We start from the raw sequence: 18,252 nt of genomic DNA on the forward strand, positions 1-18,252 counted from the left end.
TTCTCTCTAAGATCCTTGAGAATGTAGTCGCAAATCAGTTGTGTTTCTACATCATAATAGTTTATTTGAGGAGTTTCAGTCAGGATTTAGAAAATAACACCACAGCACAGAGACAGCACTGGAGAACATTAATAATTACCTTTTAATTGCATCAGAACACCTCAGAGAACAATTATGTGGTTTCTGTAGATGGCATTGCCCTGGCATCCAACACCACTGTAAAGACTGTCGGTGTTATCTTTGATCAGGACTTGTCCTTCAACTCCGAAGTAAAACAAACCTCAAGGACTGCCTTTTTTCACCAAAGTAACAATTAAAAAATCAGGCACATCTTGTCTCAAAGAGATGCAGAAAAACTAGTTCACGCGTTTGTTACTTCTAGACTAGGTTAGTGCAACTCCTGATTATCTCTAAACGGTCTCTTAAATCTCTCCAGTTGATCCTGAATGTTGCAGCTTGTGTCCTCACACAAACTCAGAAAAGAGATCACATTACCCCTGTATTATAGCTGTTCTGCACTGGCTCCCTTTAAAATCCAGAATCACATTTAAAATTATTCTCGTCTACAAAGCCTTGATTGTTAATTCACCATCATATTTTAATGAGCTTGTGCTCCTGGCCCTGCTGATACCCTTTCTGAGCTGAACCTCCATCCACTGCAGTGCTGTTCAAATGGCAAATGTCTCAGCTGTATTTACACCAACAGATGGTCTGATGTTCTCAGTTTTAAGGATGATTGGATACTGCCTTACTCCCAATTCCACTCATGCTTCTAATCATCCCCCAAATCTCTGAAGCGTTGATGTCCCAGCTCTGCTACAGTACGACAGCTTTCCATTTTTCTTTCTGAATTATTTAAAAATCTTGCTTGTTCAAATTAATTAAATTCAACAAGCTTGTTAATAGCGTAAAAAACAAAGAATAACCATCTAGAAATAGCCAGTCTGTACTTCAACGATCTTGACATACTTACGTCAGTTATATTACGGCATCAGTATTAAATTGAGTTTCTTAGTCAAAAATGTAATTAATAGACATTTAATAGTAGTTTAGATTTCAGTTTAAGTGATTTATACCATTGTTGATTAAGAGAACATTAGTGTCTTTATTAGAAAGGCATTAATACCGTCTTTATGAAGGTAAGATTACAGCATCTTGGGACATGCACTAAATGACTTTAGTCACATGTCTGGGGCAGAGTAACTGGTCCCCAAAACTTGCACAAACCAGTTTGATAAGGACATCATACTTTGAGAAATAGTGACACCTACAGAAACATAAGAGCAATCTGCACACTATTAAAATGTTCTTCTGCAGTGTGAGAAAAGACAGGAAACTGGTGGTCAAGTAACACTTTATTTCTGAAGGTAATTAAATGACTGCTTTAATACTCTTCTCCTTCTTCCTCATCGTCTCCGACACTATCAGCTCCAACCTCCTCGTAATCCTTCTCCAGAGCCGCCATGTCCTCTCTGGCCTCAGAGAACTCTCCTTCCTCCATACCTTCACCCACATACCAGTGGACAAAGGCACGCTTAGCGTACATCAGATCAAACTTGTGGTCAAGTCGAGCCCAGGCCTCTGCAATAGCAGTGGTGTTGCTCAGCATGCACACAGCCCTCTGGACCTTGGCCAGGTCTCCACCAGGAACTACAGTGGGCGGCTGGTAGTTGATGCCAACCTTGAAACCAGTGGGGCACCAGTCCACAAACTGGATGGAGCGCTTGGTTTTGATGGTGGCAATGGCAGCATTCACATCTTTGGGCACCACATCACCACGATACAAAAGGCAGCAGGCCATGTATTTACCGTGGCGGGGGTCACATTTTACAAATTGATTAGCTGGTTCAAAGCAGGAGTTGGTGATTTCGGCCACCGTTAACTGCTCATGATAAGCTTTCTCAGCAGAGATGACGGGGGCATAGGTGGCCAGAGGGAAGTGGATACGGGGATATGGCACCAAGTTGGTCTGGAACTCTGTCAGATCAACATTGAGGGCGCCATCGAACCGAAGGGAAGCGGTGATGGAGGACACAATCTGACTGATCAATCTGTTCAGGTTGCTGTAAGATGGACGCTCAACATCGAGGTTCCTATGGCAGATATCAAAGATGGCCTCGTTATCGACCATGAAGGAACAGTCAGAGTGATCTAGGGTGGTGTGGGTGGTCAGGATGGCGTTGTAGGGCTCCACCACAGCGGTGGACACCTGGGGAGCTGGGTAGATGGAGAACTCCAGCTTGGACTTCTTGCCGTAGTCGACAGACAGACGCTCCATCAGCAGAGAGGTGAAGCCAGAGCCGGTGCCACCGCCAAAGCTGTGGAAAACCAGGAAGCCCTGAAGGCCGGTGCACTGGTCTGACTGAGGGAAGAGAGACAGTGAATACACATGAGATACCATTATGTCATTTATTTAAATATCTGAAATCAAAATTAGGAAATGGATCCCTCCTGAGATCACGTCACTCACCAGTTTGCGGATCCTGTCCAGCACCAGTTCAATGACCTCCTTGCCGATGGTGTAGTGTCCACGGGCGTAATTGTTGGCAGCATCCTCCTTACCAGTGATCAGCTGCTCAGGGTGGAACAGCTGGCGGTAAGTCCCAGTGCGCACCTCATCTGAAGAGACGTTTTCAAAATCAGAACTTTGAGGGTTTGACTTCTTTAAATAATTATCATTGAGATATGACATCTATATTAATGACCATTTACCGATGACAGTGGGCTCCAGATCCACAAACACGGCTCTGGGGACGTGCTTTCCGGCTCCAGTCTCACTGAAGAAGGTGTTGTAGGAATCGTCTCCTCCTCCGGAGGTCTTTCCACTGGGCACCTGTCCGTCCGGCTGGATCCCATGTTCCAGGCAGTAAAGCTCCCAGCAGGCATTGCCAATCTGGACCCCGGCCTGACCGACGTGGATGGAGATACACTCACGCTGGAGGAAAACAACACTTAGTAACTTTGACCATTCAGTATTTCCTTGCATCTACATGTTTTAACCATGTTGCATTAGATTCTTTAGTTCACCACATGTTTTAGACAGCTCAAATAAAGACGCTTTATAAAAAGGAATCAGATACCACAACATCGTGACCTAATCATCGGACATATAATGCACATTTAGACAATCAATCCGTTGATTTATAAAAATAGCGTATCATCTACAAACACTCATCTGGAGAATATGTATAGTACATCATTGGGATGGACCATTTATCGACGAGAATTCAGGGCCATCGCCCAATCCACCAGGTGACGCAGGAGGCCGATGTGCGCATGCTGCGTCGCATCAATTTCGGGCCCGCGAAATGCCGCCTTGATTTTTTTATTTTTTTTAGCCGGCCTCGGATAACTGTAACTAGAGAAGAAACCACCAGCTGGACAGACTTCGGCATGGAGACATGCACGTCTCACGCACGTGCAGTATGTTTACAAATGAAAAGTCGACCATGAGGAGGATCTTCTCGGAGAAAGATCGGCGATGCACACATTCGATGACGTTCAAAAGTCGAGTAATGAAAATTGACCTAGTGCAGTTAAACAGTTTGAATTGAAAACAATCAATGGATGAAAGCAAATCATAAGAAAAAGCCCCATCGATCCACTCACCATGTTTCCTGACGATGTGTTTAAAGAGGTCGAAAAAAGAAGAAAAGACGGAGCTTAACTCTCACTGCTGCGTTTCAATGGTTGCTGCGTGAGAAGCTTTGACGGAACTCGTTTTCGTCTTCTTTTTATAGGTTTTCTGACGGATGGAGTCCAACAAAGGGCGTTTTACTGCCGCCTGCTGTATTGGAGTGTTGTCCAGAGTTACCCATCCCTTTACAAAAAAACAAAAAAATCTGCTCTGTCATTTCCTTTTACTCCTCTATGTGGAGGCACCCACATGAGTGATAGCAAAATACCCACATGTTTAAGTCGGAACACTGTGTTGTATATTTAATTGATTAAAACTTGCCTGCCATGAGATGTGAATGATTGTAATGACAATAATGCTTTAACTGGAATCTGAACAGATGATGACCTTTCTGACCTGAAGCTCCTCCACCCACTGCAGTGCTGGTCAAATGGCCAATGACTCCACTGTATACATTGACAGATGGTCTGATGTTCTTTGTTTGACCTCATAATGCAAGGATGAAAGGGTGACAGCAAAACCGGTTCTATCTACTAGGATCTTTGATCCATCTCGGTCCGATGATAGATATGTTGTCTGTCGGCTATCCACCACCGCTCCTGCAATATTACCGATATCTTTAAGTCCTTGTGGTTAACTTTGTGATTTGATACTTGTCTCCAGAATGCCCTTGCAGATGGACCCAATAGGTTAACGTTAATAGCTTGCATCTCAAATGCAGCGGCATCTCACCCACCTCCACCTGAAGAGCAGCGACAGGACTTGTTCTACAGTCTCAGAGATTGGGATTGCATCACTTACAGCTTTTTTAGCAACGTTTTTGCCGCTGATCCAAATAACACAGAGCGTTAAGCTAGTATATTGATCTCAGAGCGACATCAACATTTTCCATTGCAGACCTCCTGCCTCCCAGTACTGACCCCGTTAGACACCTCATCACATTTTAAATAGTTTTACATTTCATAACTATGCTCTGAATCTGCTCATTACTTGTTAATCTTCGAACCACACACCTAGAAACTTTTACAATCTTATTATATATATATAGTATCCACTCTCTTTCTAGTAAACCAGATTGTTCGACAGAATTCTTGAATTTCCATGCATAAGACAATCTTTTTATTTCTATCACAGCCTCTTGTACTTTCCCTTTAATATGAGTTATGCTCTTCCCCTCTTCCAAAATGCTCCATCATTAGCAAATAGGGGTCATCCAATATCACCCTGAACTTGAAGGAACACATCTTATCACGGAGAACTATATTGGACTAATTACACTGAGGTGTATCATTCTCCACGAGGTATCTTCTCATTAGTCTTTAATCCAATACTCTGCCTCCTATTCCCATCATATGTAATTTAATCAACAAACTAAATGACTCGAGTCACATGTCTGGAGCAGAGTACCTGGTCCCCGAAACTTGTACAAACTAGTTTAATAATGAGCAAGATGGCATCGTGCTTTTAGCAATAGTGACAACTACAGAAACACAACCTGCAGTGGATTAAAATGTCCAACAGTTGTTCTGCCCTTTGGATGAAGTGTATACAAGACAGTAAACAGTAGTCAGGTGACAAGCTTTATTTTTTGACGTCAATGAAAACACTAGTTTAAAACTCTTCTCCCTCCTCATCGTCTCCGACGCTATCAGCTCCAACCTCCTCGTAATCCTTCTCCAGAGCTGCCATGTCCTCTCTGGCCTCAGAGAACTCTCCCTCCTCCATACCTTCACCCACATACCAGTGGACAAAGGCACGCTTAGCGTACATCAGATCAAACTTGTGGTCAAGCCGAGCCCAGGCCTCTGCAATAGCAGTGGTGTTGCTCAGCATGCACACAGCCCTCTGGACCTTGGCCAGGTCTCCACCAGGAACTACAGTGGGCGGCTGGTAGTTGATGCCCACCTTGAAACCAGTGGGGCACCAGTCCACAAACCTGATTGAACTCTTGGTTTTAATGTTGGCAATGGCAGCATTCACATCTTTGGGCACCACATCACCACGATACAAAAGGCAGCAGGCCATGTATTTACCGTGGCGAGGGTCACATTTCACAAATTGATTGGCTGGTTCAAAGCAGGAGTTGGTGATTTCGGCCACCGTTAACTGCTCATGGCAAGCTTTCTCAGCAGAGATGACGGGGGCATAGGTGGCCAGAGGGAAGTGGATACGGGGATATGGCACCAAGTTGGTCTGGAACTCTGTCAGATCAACATTGAGGGCGCCATCGAACCGAAGGGAAGCGGTGATGGAGGACACAATCTGACTGATCAACCTGTTCAGGTTGCTGTAAGAGGGACGCTCGACATTGAGGTTACTACGGCAGATATCGAAGATGGCCTCGTTATCGACCATGAAGGAACAGTCGGAGTGCTCCAGGGTGGTGTGGGTGGTCAGGATGGCGTTGTAGGGCTCCACCACAGCGGTGGACACCTGGGGAGCTGGGTAGATGGAGAACTCCAGCTTGGACTTCTTGCCGTAGTCGACAGACAGACGCTCCATCAGCAGAGAGGTGAAGCCAGAGCCGGTGCCACCGCCAAAGCTGTGGAAAACCAGGAAGCCCTGAAGGCCGGTGCACTGGTCCGACTGAGGGAAGAGAGACAGTGATTTCATACGAGTTTTAAGAAGACATACAAGTCATGAATAATGTCATCCTTTCCTGATCAACTCTTTATGATTACATTGTTTGAACTTCTCCTGCATTGAATCTACCCACCAGTTTGCGGATCCTGTCCAGCACCAGTTCAATGACATCCTTGCCGATGGTGTAGTGTCCACGGGCGTAATTGTTGGCAGCATCCTCCTTACCAGTGATCAGCTGCTCAGGGTGGAACAGCTGGCGGTAAATACCACTGCGCACCTCATCTGAAGAGATTGTTTCAAAATCAGAATTTATTGAGAGTTTGACTTCTTTAAATAATTATCATTGAGATATGACATCTATATTAATGACCATTTACCGATGACAGTGGGCTCCAGATCCACAAACACGGCTCTGGGGACGTGCTTTCCGGCTCCAGTCTCACTGAAGAAGGTGTTGTAGGAATCGTCTCCTCCTCCGGAGGTCTTTCCACTGGGCACCTGTCCGTCCGGCTGGATCCCATGTTCCAGGCAGTAAAGCTCCCAGCAGGCATTGCCAATCTGGACCCCGGCCTGGCCGACGTGGATGGAGATACACTCACGCTGGAGGAAAACAACAATTTGTAACTTTGACCATTCAGTATTTTCTTGCATCTACACATTTCAACCATTTCTCATTAGATCCTTGAGTTCACAAGATGTTGAAGACAGCTCATAAAGGATGAGGGGTGCAGTTGGAAAAAGACTTTATAAAAAGGAGCTAGATACCACATCATCGTGACCTAGTCATCGGACATATACTGCACAATTATTCAATATATTTGTTTAAGATAAATCACTGATTATCAACAAACATTTTCATCCTGAGAATATGTATAATATAAATTGTTTGCACCGATTAATCAGCCAGATTGAGGTGCCATCACGGAGGAGGCCGATGTGGGCATGTTGTGGTGCATCAATATAGGGCCCACGAAATGCTGCCTTGGTTTTTGTGGTCGGCCTAGGACAACCGTAACCAAGAGAATAAACCAGCAGCTGGACAGACTTCAGCATGAAGACAGGTGGTGCGCACCTCGTGCAGGTGAGGTTTGTTTGCATATGAAAAGTCGACCATGTCGAGGATCTCATTGGTGAAAGATCCACGACTAGAATATTCGATAACATTTTTAAAAGTTCAAAAATGAACATTAGACTAATGCAGATAAAGTTTAAATTGAACAAATCAATGGCTGAAAGCAAATCATAAGAAATCATCCCATCGTTCCACTCACCATGTTTCCTGACGCTGTGTCTAAAGATGTCGAAATAGGAATGAAGACGCAGATTAAATCTCACTAGTGCTTTTCAATGATTGCTGTGTGAGAATTTCAGTGCATTTGCTCTGGAAGGCAATTTATACTGCCTTCCTGGAGGTAAACAGTAGTTGAATCTGATTGGTCGAGAGTAAAGGGTTTCTTTACTATTGGTTAACCACTCCCCACAGGTGTACTGATTGTTCAGCCATGTTTTTCATAGCTTCATTCCTGATTTCTCCAAATGGTACTAAATGAACAAAACATTTGGACATTAAAATATACCCAAACTATTTCACTTACAATGCAGAATGGCCCATTGCAGAAAAATATAGTTTATGTTATGGGATTATAGTTATTGATGTATTCATGTTCATTACTTAACCACACAATCTATTAATTATTTCTTTTAATTACAGTTATTCTGTTTATTTTGACATTTTTATACAATATTTAAGTGATTTACACTGTCCAAGGTGAACATTTAGATATTTTATTAACATTAAAATACATTTAAAGTCCCAAAAGTATAATCATACTAATTATGCAGAATGATTGACATTATGATATGTTAGAGTACAATATATAGACTGTTGCTGTTTGATTGGAATGAGGGATGCATTCATTTGTTCACATTGCAACTGCATGGTCCTTGTTCATTGTTTGCTATACATAAGCCTATTGAAGCACCTGAACTGGACTCTTAACACCACAGCCACAGTGAAAAAAGCCCAGCAAAAGCTTTACTTCATCAGGCTGCTCAGGAAAGCTGGTCTGAACTGTCGCCCTCTCACCCAGGCCTACAGAGGCCTGATAGAGAGCATCCTCACTGCAGGCATCACTGCCTGGTATGGTAACACCACACAGGCAGAGAGGAAGGCTCTGCGAAGAGTCATAAGGACCGCGGAGAGGACCACAGGGACAACACTTCCTTCCATGGACTCTCTGCCATGCACAGCGCTGTCGGAAAAGAGCAGAAGGAATCATTGGAGACTCACTCCACCACCAGCCCACTCTCTGCTCAGACACAAACACTGCACATACAACCTGAGACACAGCCGAGCGGACAGCATCGTCACCCACAGAACACGATTCTTCAACAGCTTCTTCCCTGCCACAGTCAGACTGATGGCAAAACATAACTATTGAAAAATGTGTAAACAATAACCAAACACCACCTCAGCTAGCTCAAAATGTGCAATATCTCCATATAACTCTCCCCTTTCCCTTCTTTTCCTTTCGCAAGCTGGGAACAGCATTCAGGGCGAGCCTATTTATTAACATTGCCCTCTCCTTTTTATGTTGAGAACCTGTTTTTAAAACTGTATTTAATAGTGTACATATACTACCACCTTATGTATAGTGTGTTTTTATATTTTTATTATGGTGTGTTTTTACCTCTGTTGACTCAGACAGCCCTGCACAATAACTTCACAAAGCTGAAAATACATATCAGAAATCCGATTCAGATTCATTCATGTGATTGTTGCAGACTATTCCACGTGGCTGAAGCAGGAAACATGACGTTAGTTATTTCCCATCACTATAGGCACAGCCGAACTGTATATTTGTGTGAATCCATCCAGCTATATTGACACGGTTCCTTCCTTCTGTTCCCAGACTAATGTAAACCTGTAATTTAGCCAATACAGTCTCCAATCCGCTGAAATAAATCATTAAGACGTCTTCAAAGTCCCCACGTCTCGGTTTCGGTCTCTTTTGTTCTGCTTCTGGATGTGAAACGGTTACTGCGGCAGAAAGAGGAGGGTTTGTTATTTCCGGCGCACTTCACCTGTTGTCCTCAAGAGGCAGATCGAGTACATCAGGGTGGTGCATCTGCAGATCTGCATCAAACACCGCACCCCTCAGACGCAAACACTCCTCCGGCTTGTCTCATTACATTGCATAATATCGACGAGCAATCATGGTAAGTAACATTTTAATGAAGTAAACATTTAACGTTTTATTTCAAAGGTAATTTTTTTATAGAGTCAAAAAAAGAACGGATGTAATTCTTATGACGTCACTCTCCCTCTCTCCTCTTTGTTATAGTGAATCGTGCCTGTATATAGCTTTCTTGTAAATATGGATGCGGATAGACAACTGAAAATATTGGTGAATCGCATGATTAATAGAACTGTTGCCATATGTATTCTTGCACTGTATTCCTGCAGTGCAAACCAACGCCTAATCCTCTCACCATATCTCTTTTAAATCAGATTAATTTGCTTTTCACTAAATATTTAATTAGTTTGTAATCCTGATTTAAGAACACCTTTGTAGTTTTCAAATTAATATTATTTAGTGCACCTTGTTCTAAAGATGTTTTTTTTTATGTTTTAGTATATATCCCACTGACTCATCAAAACCACATGGCTTTTTAAATATGACAAATAGATATATTTAAAATATAAAACACCTATGTTTATTATTCACTATTAAAAACAATTGGAAATAAATGTGATAATGTGAGCCCCAATGGATGTGAATGTGGCTTTTTAAAGAAACAGCACGCACTGCAACGTGTCTGACCTACATACCACCCCCCCCCCCCCCCACACACACACACAGTAATTATGCATGTAATAGACATGATCAATGTGGCAGCAGAGAGCAGCAGAAAATACATGCGATTCTATCAAATTAATGAAAGACGGAACCTTAGACAGACATGCTATCACAGAATATAAGAATAGTGAAGGCCTTTCACGCAGGGTGAGAAGAACAAATTGAAACGACCTGCGCGCTGCCATTTTAGAGTTCATTTCAGTCTATTTAATGAAAAAAAATGTATACGTGTTTAACTCTTCTATTTCAACAGTAGAAGTAGTTGTTGTGAAAATATCGTTTTAAAATGGTGGTAAATTGGGAAAAATCTATTATAAAAAAATATTATTTCTCTGCTCCACAGCGTGAGTGTATCTCCATCCACGTCGGTCAGGCTGGTGTCCAGATTGGCAATGCCTGCTGGGAGCTTTACTGCCTGGAACATGGGATCCAGCCGGACGGACAGATGCCCAGTGACAAGACCGTCGGGGGAGGAGACGATTCATTCAACACCTTCTTCAGTGAGACTGGAGCCGGAAAGCACGTCCCCAGAGCCGTGTTTGTGGATCTGGAGCCCACTGTCATCGGTAAGTCATCACTGCTGGCTGAACTTGAACATTCTTTTGATTAATTAATTATAAGCCATAAAGGATTTCAAACCTGGTTTTGTCTCTTCAGATGAGGTGCGCAGTGGTATTTACCGCCAGCTGTTCCACCCTGAGCAGCTGATCACTGGTAAGGAGGATGCTGCCAACAATTACGCCCGTGGACACTACACCATCGGCAAGGAGGTCATCGACATCGTGCTGGACAGGATCCGCAAACTGGTGAGTGACGTGATTTCAGGAGGGATCCATTTCCTAATTTTGATTTCAGATATTTAAATAAATGACATAACTGTATCTCATGTGTAATCACTGTCTCTCTTCCCTCAGTCAGACCAGTGCACCGGCCTTCAGGGCTTCCTGGTTTTCCACAGCTTTGGCGGTGGCACCGGCTCTGGCTTCACCTCTCTGCTGATGGAGCGTCTGTCTGTCGACTACGGCAAGAAGTCCAAGCTGGAGTTCTCCATCTACCCAGCTCCCCAGGTGTCCACCGCTGTGGTGGAGCCCTACAACGCCATCCTGACCACCCACACCACCCTAGATCACTCTGACTGTTCCTTCATGGTCGATAACGAGGCCATCTACGATATCTGCCGTAGGAACCTCGATGTTGAGCGTCCCTCTTACACCAACCTGAACAGATTGATCAGTCAGATTGTGTCCTCCATCACCGCTTCTCTTCGTTTCGATGGCGCCCTCAATGTTGATCTGACAGAGTTCCAGACCAACTTGGTGCCATATCCCCGTATCCACTTCCCTCTGGCCACCTATGCCCCCGTCATCTCTGCTGAGAAAGCTTATCATGAGCAGTTAACGGTGGCCGAAATCACCAACTCCTGCTTTGAACCAGCCAATCAGATGGTCAAATGTGACCCTCGCCACGGTAAATACATGGCCTGCTGCCTTTTGTATCGTGGTGATGTGGTGCCCAAAGATGTGAATGCTGCCATTGCCACCATCAAAACCAAGCGCTCCATCCAGTTTGTGGACTGGTGCCCCACTGGTTTCAAGGTGGGCATCAACTACCAGCCGCCCACTGTAGTTCCTGGTGGAGACCTGGCCAAGGTCCAGAGGGCTGTGTGCATGCTGAGCAACACCACTGCTATTGCAGAGGCCTGGGCTCGACTTGACCACAAGTTTGATCTGATGTACGCTAAGCGTGCCTTTGTCCACTGGTATGTGGGTGAAGGTATGGAGGAGGGAGAGTTCTCTGAGGCCAGAGAGGACATGGCAGCTCTGGAGAAGGATTACGAGGAGGTTGGAGTCGACTCTGTTGAGGGAGAGGGAGAGGAAGAGGGAGAGGAATATTAAAAGGGACAAAAAGGCAAAACAATTATTTAATCACTCCTTAGGTACATTCCAAAATAAATGTCTGTTAATTAGCAGTTTAGCTTTTCAGAATAAAACTCCTGAAAATATCAATTTGGATTTCAATCTAATGCTTCAAATTATAGGCATTCCAAAAGAAATGTTTGTCTATCAAATCTTGTGTTTGTCTTTTAAGACTAAGTGATCCACAAATGTCAGTTTGGCTCTGTTCTAAATAAATACCCTGAAACATGAAGTTGTCTGTGTTGTTTTAATTTGGAGTGGGCGCAATCTGAAAAATAACCTTTTAGTTACCCATCGTGTAAACCCATCGTGGTTTGTAGTTCTAGCTAGTATTAAGCTATAATTTTGCAGTGATTTATTTATAGCAGTATCTTTGTTTAGAAAGAAAATGAGGCTCCGTAATATGCCTACAGTGCTAACTAGTGCCCAATTATGCAATTAAGTGTTTGATTCATGAAAGTTTAAGCTATATACGAGCCTTTTATTGCGGAAGTCAACCATATTTCTAAATAAAAATCTATAGGAAAATGTGTGAATTTTCATGCTCCAGAGCTCTTTATTGATCCTTATCCTAGTGGGTAATGTGTAATCTGTAGGAACTGAAAGATAAGAGCGGCAGCTTAAGGGTCTAGTCAATTACGTGAATTATTATGAATTCACGAGTCTCTAAAATTAACCTTTCAGATGAACATATCAGTATAAACCTGCAGCCATCATTTTCAGAGACAGAATATGTATTCTCAATATATAAGAGTCTGATGTAGCTCTGTTCAATCTTGAGTTTGTCTGTCACAAGTGTTTTTTCATTGTTATTCCGGATTGCAGAAACTCAATAACCTTAAATATAAAGCCGCGTTAAAATTTGTTTTAATATGAGCTGTAGTAACCTTCCCTATTGGTGAAAAACCTAAATGGAGAAAATGTATATTCAATATTTTCAAGTGTCTCTTAAAGTTAAAGATCTTTAGACACCAAACTATTTAGATTTGTTTCCAGGTTAACAATGCATTTTCTGAATGTATATGAATATTGTTAAGATTATGTGGGTGATCTAATATAATTTGACAACAGTCTGCTATAGACCAGCTCTCACAGACTGTTAATCCCGCTGGACAGCACACTGTCTGACCACACAGAGTGCTTTTTAAATGCAGAATCTTCCATTTATATATACAGTGCCATATCACAATATATTTACATAACTTAAAAACAAAAGGTCTGGTGTTTTTTGTTGATGTTGCTCAAAAACAGTTTAAATTTGAGTCTGTGTGTAAATTTGTAAACCATCAACTTGGATTGCACAGAAGGTTGGTCAAAAATCTAATTACAATTTAAATTGGATGTACAATAGCTCCCTTTGACTAGATTAACTACGACAGGATGCACTTCAGCTGTTGTTTGTGCCGGTTCCGATGAAAACACATAACACTTTCGAAGTTGGTGTATTTGTATGTTGTTCCATAAGTCTCAGTTAACTCAGTGTTTCTATCCTATGAAATTTAGTACAACATGCAAAAAACAGTGCATTTTGGTCCAGTTGCCTGTTCTTACTTTGTTCTTTTCTAAAAAGTTTAGGTCTCTTCTTTTCAATTAACAGAAAAGTTAAGTTATAAGGTATTTGTGGTGTCTTCATCTGACACTTAAAGAAGATGCTGTTGCTGTTGAAAGGATGCAATAATACCATATTGTAGTTCACAAATTATGGATTACGGACACTTGGTTTAGCTCTGTAGCAATAACATTCACACATTTAAACAATATTGACTTCTGCAGTGGTAAAAAGGCGATAACTAAAGCTTTCATAGATCACACACTCAATTTCATAATTCGGACAAAGTACACCAAGATATAGAAAGAAAGACACAACACAGAAAAACTTGATTTCATGGAATTTATTTAGAACAGTCAAAATGGCATATGTTGGATAGCTTAGTCTGAAAAGCAACATTTATATTTGATATATAAACATTTATTTTGGAATGTATTTAGATGTATTAATCAATTGGAGCCATTGTTTCTTGTTGAAGTCCCTTTTAATATTCCTCTCCCTCTTCCTCTCCCTCTCCCTCAACAGAGTCGACTCCAACCTCCTCGTAATCCTTCTCTAGAGCTGCCATGTCCTCTCTGGCCTCAGAGAACTCTCCCTCCTCCATACCTTCACCCACATACCAGTGGACAAAGGCACGCTTAGCGTACATCAGATCAAACTTGTGGTCAAGCCGAGCCCAGGCCTCTGCAATAGCAGTGGTGTTGCTCAGCATGCACACGGCCCTCTGGACCTTGGCCAGGTCTCCACCAGGAACTACAGTGGGCGGCTGGTAGTTGATGCCAACCTTGAAACCAGTGGGGCACCAGTCCACAAACTGGATGGAGCGCTTGGTTTTGATGGTGGCAATGGCAGCATTCACATCTTTGGGCACCACATCACCACGATACAAAAGGCAGCAGGCCATGTATTTACCGTGGCGAGGGTCACATTTGACCATCTGATTGGCTGGTTCAAAGCAGGAGTTGGTGATTTCTGACACTGAGAGCTGCTCATGATAAGCTTTCTCAGCAGAGATGACGGGGGCATAGGTGGCCAGAGGGAAGTGGATACGGGGATATGGCACCAAGTTGGTCTGGAACTCTGTCAGATCAACATTGAGGGCGCCATCGAAACGAAGGGAAGCGGTGATGGAGGACACAATCTGACTGATCAACCTGTTCAGGTTGCTGTAAGATGGACGCTCAACATCGAGGTTCCTACGGCAGATATCGTAGATGGCCTCGTTATCGACCATGAAGGAACAGTCAGAGTGCTCCAGGGTGGTGTGGGTGGTCAGGATGGCGTTGTAGGGCTCCACCACAGCAGTGGACACCTGGGGAGCTGGGTAGATGGAGAACTCCAGCTTGGACTTCTTGCCGTAGTCGACAGACAGACGCTCCATCAGCAGAGAGGTGAAGCCAGAGCCGGTGCCACCGCCAAAGCTGTGGAAAACCAGGAAGCCCTGAAGGCCGGTGCACTGGTCCGACTGAGGGAAGAGAGACAGTGAATACACATCAGGCATGAAAACGGGTCAGGGGTGAAAAAGGTGAGGAGGATAGGCGTGCGGGGGGGGGGGGGTGCTGGTGGTGACTTCCACGAACATCGATGTTGGACGTTGTATGATAATCTATAGGTCCTCCATTCTGACACCAAGTCAGTGATCGGGCCCTATAATACTATAATAATAGTAATATTGTGTATAATATGGTCATTCATGAACCAACTTCCTTTTTGTTGTTGGCGTGAACAAGTCTTCAAGTCTTGTGCTCTGCTGAGCCATGAGTCTGTTCCTCGAGTCTGTTCTGCCTCTACCTGGTTGTCACGATCTTCTATACCATACCTGCCATAAATATCATGATACAATACCATAAAACAGTATACCATAAATACGATACTGGTATATTTATCTATAATAGTAATAAATAAAATATCTGTATGGTTCACTTTTTACCAACTTTTTCAACACTTAAACAAATAGCAGTAATATTAGTATTAATACAGCAAGATATTAATGAAACTACATGGAGCCATCATAGCATTGATCAATGATTATACACTATGAGGCCGTTAGTCTCTGACCAGAGGATACAGAGTTCATCAGGAAGAGCAGCTGTAGAGTTACAGAACTTTACAGACTGAACTTAAACATTTCACTTCTGGCATCTTTTTTTATTTTTATTTTTAAAGCCGAAAATTCCGCCACTTCAGGCCCCTCGCTGTGAGCGCTGCGCTGCGCGTGCAAACAGCTTGACACGGAGCAGCGCGTGCGCTCTGATCGCTCTTTTAATGAAGTATTGAGACTAAAAATATGCTAAATCACATCGCTCTGAACGTACGGGGACTTTGTTAGCATCGCTCCACCGTGCAGCGCGACAGCAGCAGAAGTAGCGTCTAACATTCAAGCTAACCTAAACCACCAAACGCTGAAGACATCTTGACGCTGATTGGCCGAGACGCGACACGTCCCATCAAAGATGTTTTATTGCGAAGAGCAACACTTCACACTTTCTCCGCGTCCCACTCCAATCTCATAAACGCCGGCCGGCCAATTGACCCCCCCCCTACCCCAAAACAAAAACTCTTCGGATCTACACGATTCACGTAAATCACCTATTTTGGTTTCAAAACGGCGAATTTCGCCGAAAGGTGAGGGATTCTCATGCCTGACACATGAGAGACCGTTATGTAATTTATTTAAATATCTGAAATCAAAATTAGGAAATGGATCCCTCCTGAGATCACGTCACTCACCAGTTTGCGGATCCTGTCCAGCACGATGTCGATGACCTCCTTGCCGATGGTGTAGTGTCCACGGGCGTAATTGTTGGCAGCATCCTCCTTACCAGTGATCAGCTGCTCAGGGTGGAACAGCTGGCGGTAAATACCACTGCGCACCTCATCTGAAGTGACAAAAATAGGAAATCAGGTTTTTGTTTACAATTTCTGATATTTCATTATAATTTGCCTAAATGAATCTTCAGCCCAAAGTGATGACACTTACCGATGACAGTGGGCTCGAGGTCCACAAAAACTGCTCTGGGGACGTGCTTTCCGGCTCCAGTCTCACTGAAGAAGGTGTTGTAGGAATCGTCTCCTCCCCCGATGGTCTTGTCACTGGGCATCTGTCCATCCGGCTGGATCCCATGTTCCAGGCAGTAAAGTTCCCAGCATGCATTGCCAATCTGGACACCAGCCTGACCGACGTGGATGGAGATACACTCACGCTATGCAAAGACAAAACAAGAGAGGTTATTTGCCTGTATGCATTGTTGACATGTGACACCGGGCTGAAGAAAAAAACACACCAGTGATCCAACACTGCAAATGTGTATATTTCACTTTTATAGACATCAAAATAGTTTATATATATATATATATATATATATAAATATAAATAATACAGGTCTTTAGATTGAGATTTGCCAATATTACTTTTACAGAAATGTAAGCGTGATTTTGTTAATGCCTTCTTCCCTGTCGGCATTGTTACAGTGAAATGCCTGTAAGGAGTGTCGCGAGGCCGAGCGCCGACAGGTGCGCACGGTGATTGGACCGAAGCCATCATTATTCATCCAGTCTGATTAAAAACATATTTGGTTCAATCTGCCCGTGCACGTACCGTTAGAAAGCTATTTCCCCGGCCATAGTTGCGCCTTAAATTCTCCCCACAACAAATAGTATATTATGTAATTAATGATACATTACAAAATAATGTGTTTACAACAGTTACTTTAAAACGTTTATGATAGCTCAAGCCTATTCCCATTGTTCCATCTTTGTTCCTTCCTCCCCCCCTCGCTTCATTATAACAGACCTCACGTGCGTCTATTTTTATAAAATGGAGAAAGTTCTTACCATTTTTTGTTCTGTTGCAGTAGAAGGGTGAAGCTTCTGGAAAATGTTACAATTCGACAGTTATGGGGTCGATGTAAGAAATAATGGCGTGCATGAGGATGGACAGTGGTATATGTACAAGTGCAGAGCCGGCGCCGGGGACTGCTCTGTCGCTATTGGTCAATTCTCTGTCAGTTGGGCGCTTCGAAGCCATCCGCGGCTTTCTATTGGATGAGTGTCTCCCTCACAACGCGGACCGCCTCCCAGACCACACCCGAATCACTACGTCACTCATTCATTGTGCAGCACCGATGGCGACTGAAGAGACACGTATTGCTTGTTTTCATCATGCTTTTACCACACGGGCCCAGGTTGACACACATTAAACATTTCGTGTGTATGTCCACATTGCAAACAAATCAATTGTTATTATAATAGAATACGACACATTATATTAAACTATTTGTATCATGCATGTATTCATAATAGAACAGAGTCTGCAATTTGGGAATATATCACACTGCTGTTAGTTACAGTGATTGTTTCTTTAATATGTGTCGCCTCATATACATATGATTGTCTGAACACGTGCCCAATCAAGCAGGCAATGACAGGTTATCCAAAATATGAATAGTATCCATCTGCTGCACTCCAACCATCCAAATCATGGTTGGCTTCCAAACATCGTTATTTAAAATAGCGGCGGGTAAATATGATTTATTTGATGCGCCAATGGATGTTTTAAATCTCATACAAAGATTGGGCCAGATGATTTTTGCATTTAGTTCTTTTTTTGGCTCATTGTTGCTCCGATACCATATGGGCCATTCAGCCATTAATTTCACATATTATTTCAAGACATGATAGATATGGGTTTTATTGAGCACTAGCAGT

General features: G+C 43.1%; 4 protein-coding genes across 4 annotated transcripts; 1 reads left to right on the forward strand and 3 right to left on the reverse strand.

The window, feature by feature from the left end:
• Positions 1-1,342: 1,342 nt before the first annotated feature.
• Positions 1,343-3,712, reverse strand: LOC130199137 (tubulin alpha-1B chain-like). The gene is made up of 4 exons (XM_056422372.1): positions 3,610-3,712; positions 2,713-2,935; positions 2,471-2,619; positions 1,343-2,362 (listed from the first exon to the last, which is right to left on the reverse strand). Exons 1-4 carry the CDS (start codon positions 3,610-3,612, stop codon positions 1,385-1,387), a joined length of 1,353 nt encoding a protein of 450 aa, XP_056278347.1. The 5' UTR covers positions 3,613-3,712; the 3' UTR covers positions 1,343-1,384.
• A 1,492-nt stretch (positions 3,713-5,204) lies between these two features.
• On the reverse strand, positions 5,205-6,871 carry LOC130200092 (tubulin alpha-1C chain-like). The gene is made up of 3 exons (XM_056424057.1): positions 6,598-6,871; positions 6,354-6,502; positions 5,205-6,223 (listed from the first exon to the last, which is right to left on the reverse strand). The coding sequence occupies exons 1-3, from the start codon at positions 6,869-6,871 to the stop codon at positions 5,249-5,251; spliced, it is 1,398 nt and encodes a 465-aa protein (XP_056280032.1). The 3' UTR covers positions 5,205-5,248.
• A 2,498-nt stretch (positions 6,872-9,369) lies between these two features.
• Positions 9,370-12,228, forward strand: LOC130199546 (tubulin alpha-1B chain). The gene is made up of 4 exons (XM_056423140.1): positions 9,370-9,439; positions 10,424-10,646; positions 10,738-10,886; positions 10,995-12,228. The coding sequence occupies exons 1-4, from the start codon at positions 9,437-9,439 to the stop codon at positions 11,973-11,975; spliced, it is 1,356 nt and encodes a 451-aa protein (XP_056279115.1). The 5' UTR covers positions 9,370-9,436; the 3' UTR covers positions 11,976-12,228.
• A 1,645-nt stretch (positions 12,229-13,873) lies between these two features.
• On the reverse strand, positions 13,874-17,470 carry LOC130199547 (tubulin alpha chain). Its single transcript, XM_056423141.1, has 4 exons — positions 17,380-17,470; positions 16,526-16,748; positions 16,276-16,424; positions 13,874-15,010 (listed from the first exon to the last, which is right to left on the reverse strand). The coding sequence occupies exons 1-4, from the start codon at positions 17,380-17,382 to the stop codon at positions 14,030-14,032; spliced, it is 1,356 nt and encodes a 451-aa protein (XP_056279116.1). The 5' UTR covers positions 17,383-17,470; the 3' UTR covers positions 13,874-14,029.
• Positions 17,471-18,252: the final 782 nt, after the last annotated feature.

Source organism: Pseudoliparis swirei, chromosome 9 (genome assembly GCF_029220125.1).
Source record: "Pseudoliparis swirei isolate HS2019 ecotype Mariana Trench chromosome 9, NWPU_hadal_v1, whole genome shotgun sequence".
Taxonomy (NCBI): Eukaryota; Metazoa; Chordata; class Actinopteri; order Perciformes; family Liparidae; genus Pseudoliparis; species Pseudoliparis swirei.

What these genes read in the sequence shown, in the direction of transcription:
- LOC130200092 (XM_056424057.1), bottom strand. Translation starts at nt 6,871, where the DNA reads ATGCAAGAAAATACTGAATGGTCAAAGTTACAAATTGTTGTTTTCCTC. An exon ending in TCTGGAGCCCACTGTCATCG is followed by an intron (nt 6,503 to 6,597) that starts GTAAATGGTCAT and finishes CAATCTCTTCAG; the next exon opens with ATGAGGTGCGCAGTGGTATT. An exon ending in TGGACAGGATCCGCAAACTG is followed by an intron (nt 6,224 to 6,353) that starts GTGGGTAGATTC and finishes CTCTTCCCTCAG; the next exon opens with TCGGACCAGTGCACCGGCCT.
- LOC130199547 (XM_056423141.1), bottom strand. An exon ending in CCTCGAGCCCACTGTCATCG is followed by an intron (nt 16,425 to 16,525) that starts GTAAGTGTCATC and finishes TTGTCACTTCAG; the next exon opens with ATGAGGTGCGCAGTGGTATT. An exon ending in TGGACAGGATCCGCAAACTG is followed by an intron (nt 15,011 to 16,275) that starts GTGAGTGACGTG and finishes CTCTTCCCTCAG; the next exon opens with TCGGACCAGTGCACCGGCCT.
- LOC130199546 (XM_056423140.1), top strand. An exon ending in TCTGGAGCCCACTGTCATCG is followed by an intron (nt 10,647 to 10,737) that starts GTAAGTCATCAC and finishes TTGTCTCTTCAG; the next exon opens with ATGAGGTGCGCAGTGGTATT. An exon ending in TGGACAGGATCCGCAAACTG is followed by an intron (nt 10,887 to 10,994) that starts GTGAGTGACGTG and finishes CTCTTCCCTCAG; the next exon opens with TCAGACCAGTGCACCGGCCT.
- LOC130199137 (XM_056422372.1), bottom strand. An exon ending in TCTGGAGCCCACTGTCATCG is followed by an intron (nt 2,620 to 2,712) that starts GTAAATGGTCAT and finishes ACGTCTCTTCAG; the next exon opens with ATGAGGTGCGCACTGGGACT. An exon ending in TGGACAGGATCCGCAAACTG is followed by an intron (nt 2,363 to 2,470) that starts GTGAGTGACGTG and finishes CTCTTCCCTCAG; the next exon opens with TCAGACCAGTGCACCGGCCT.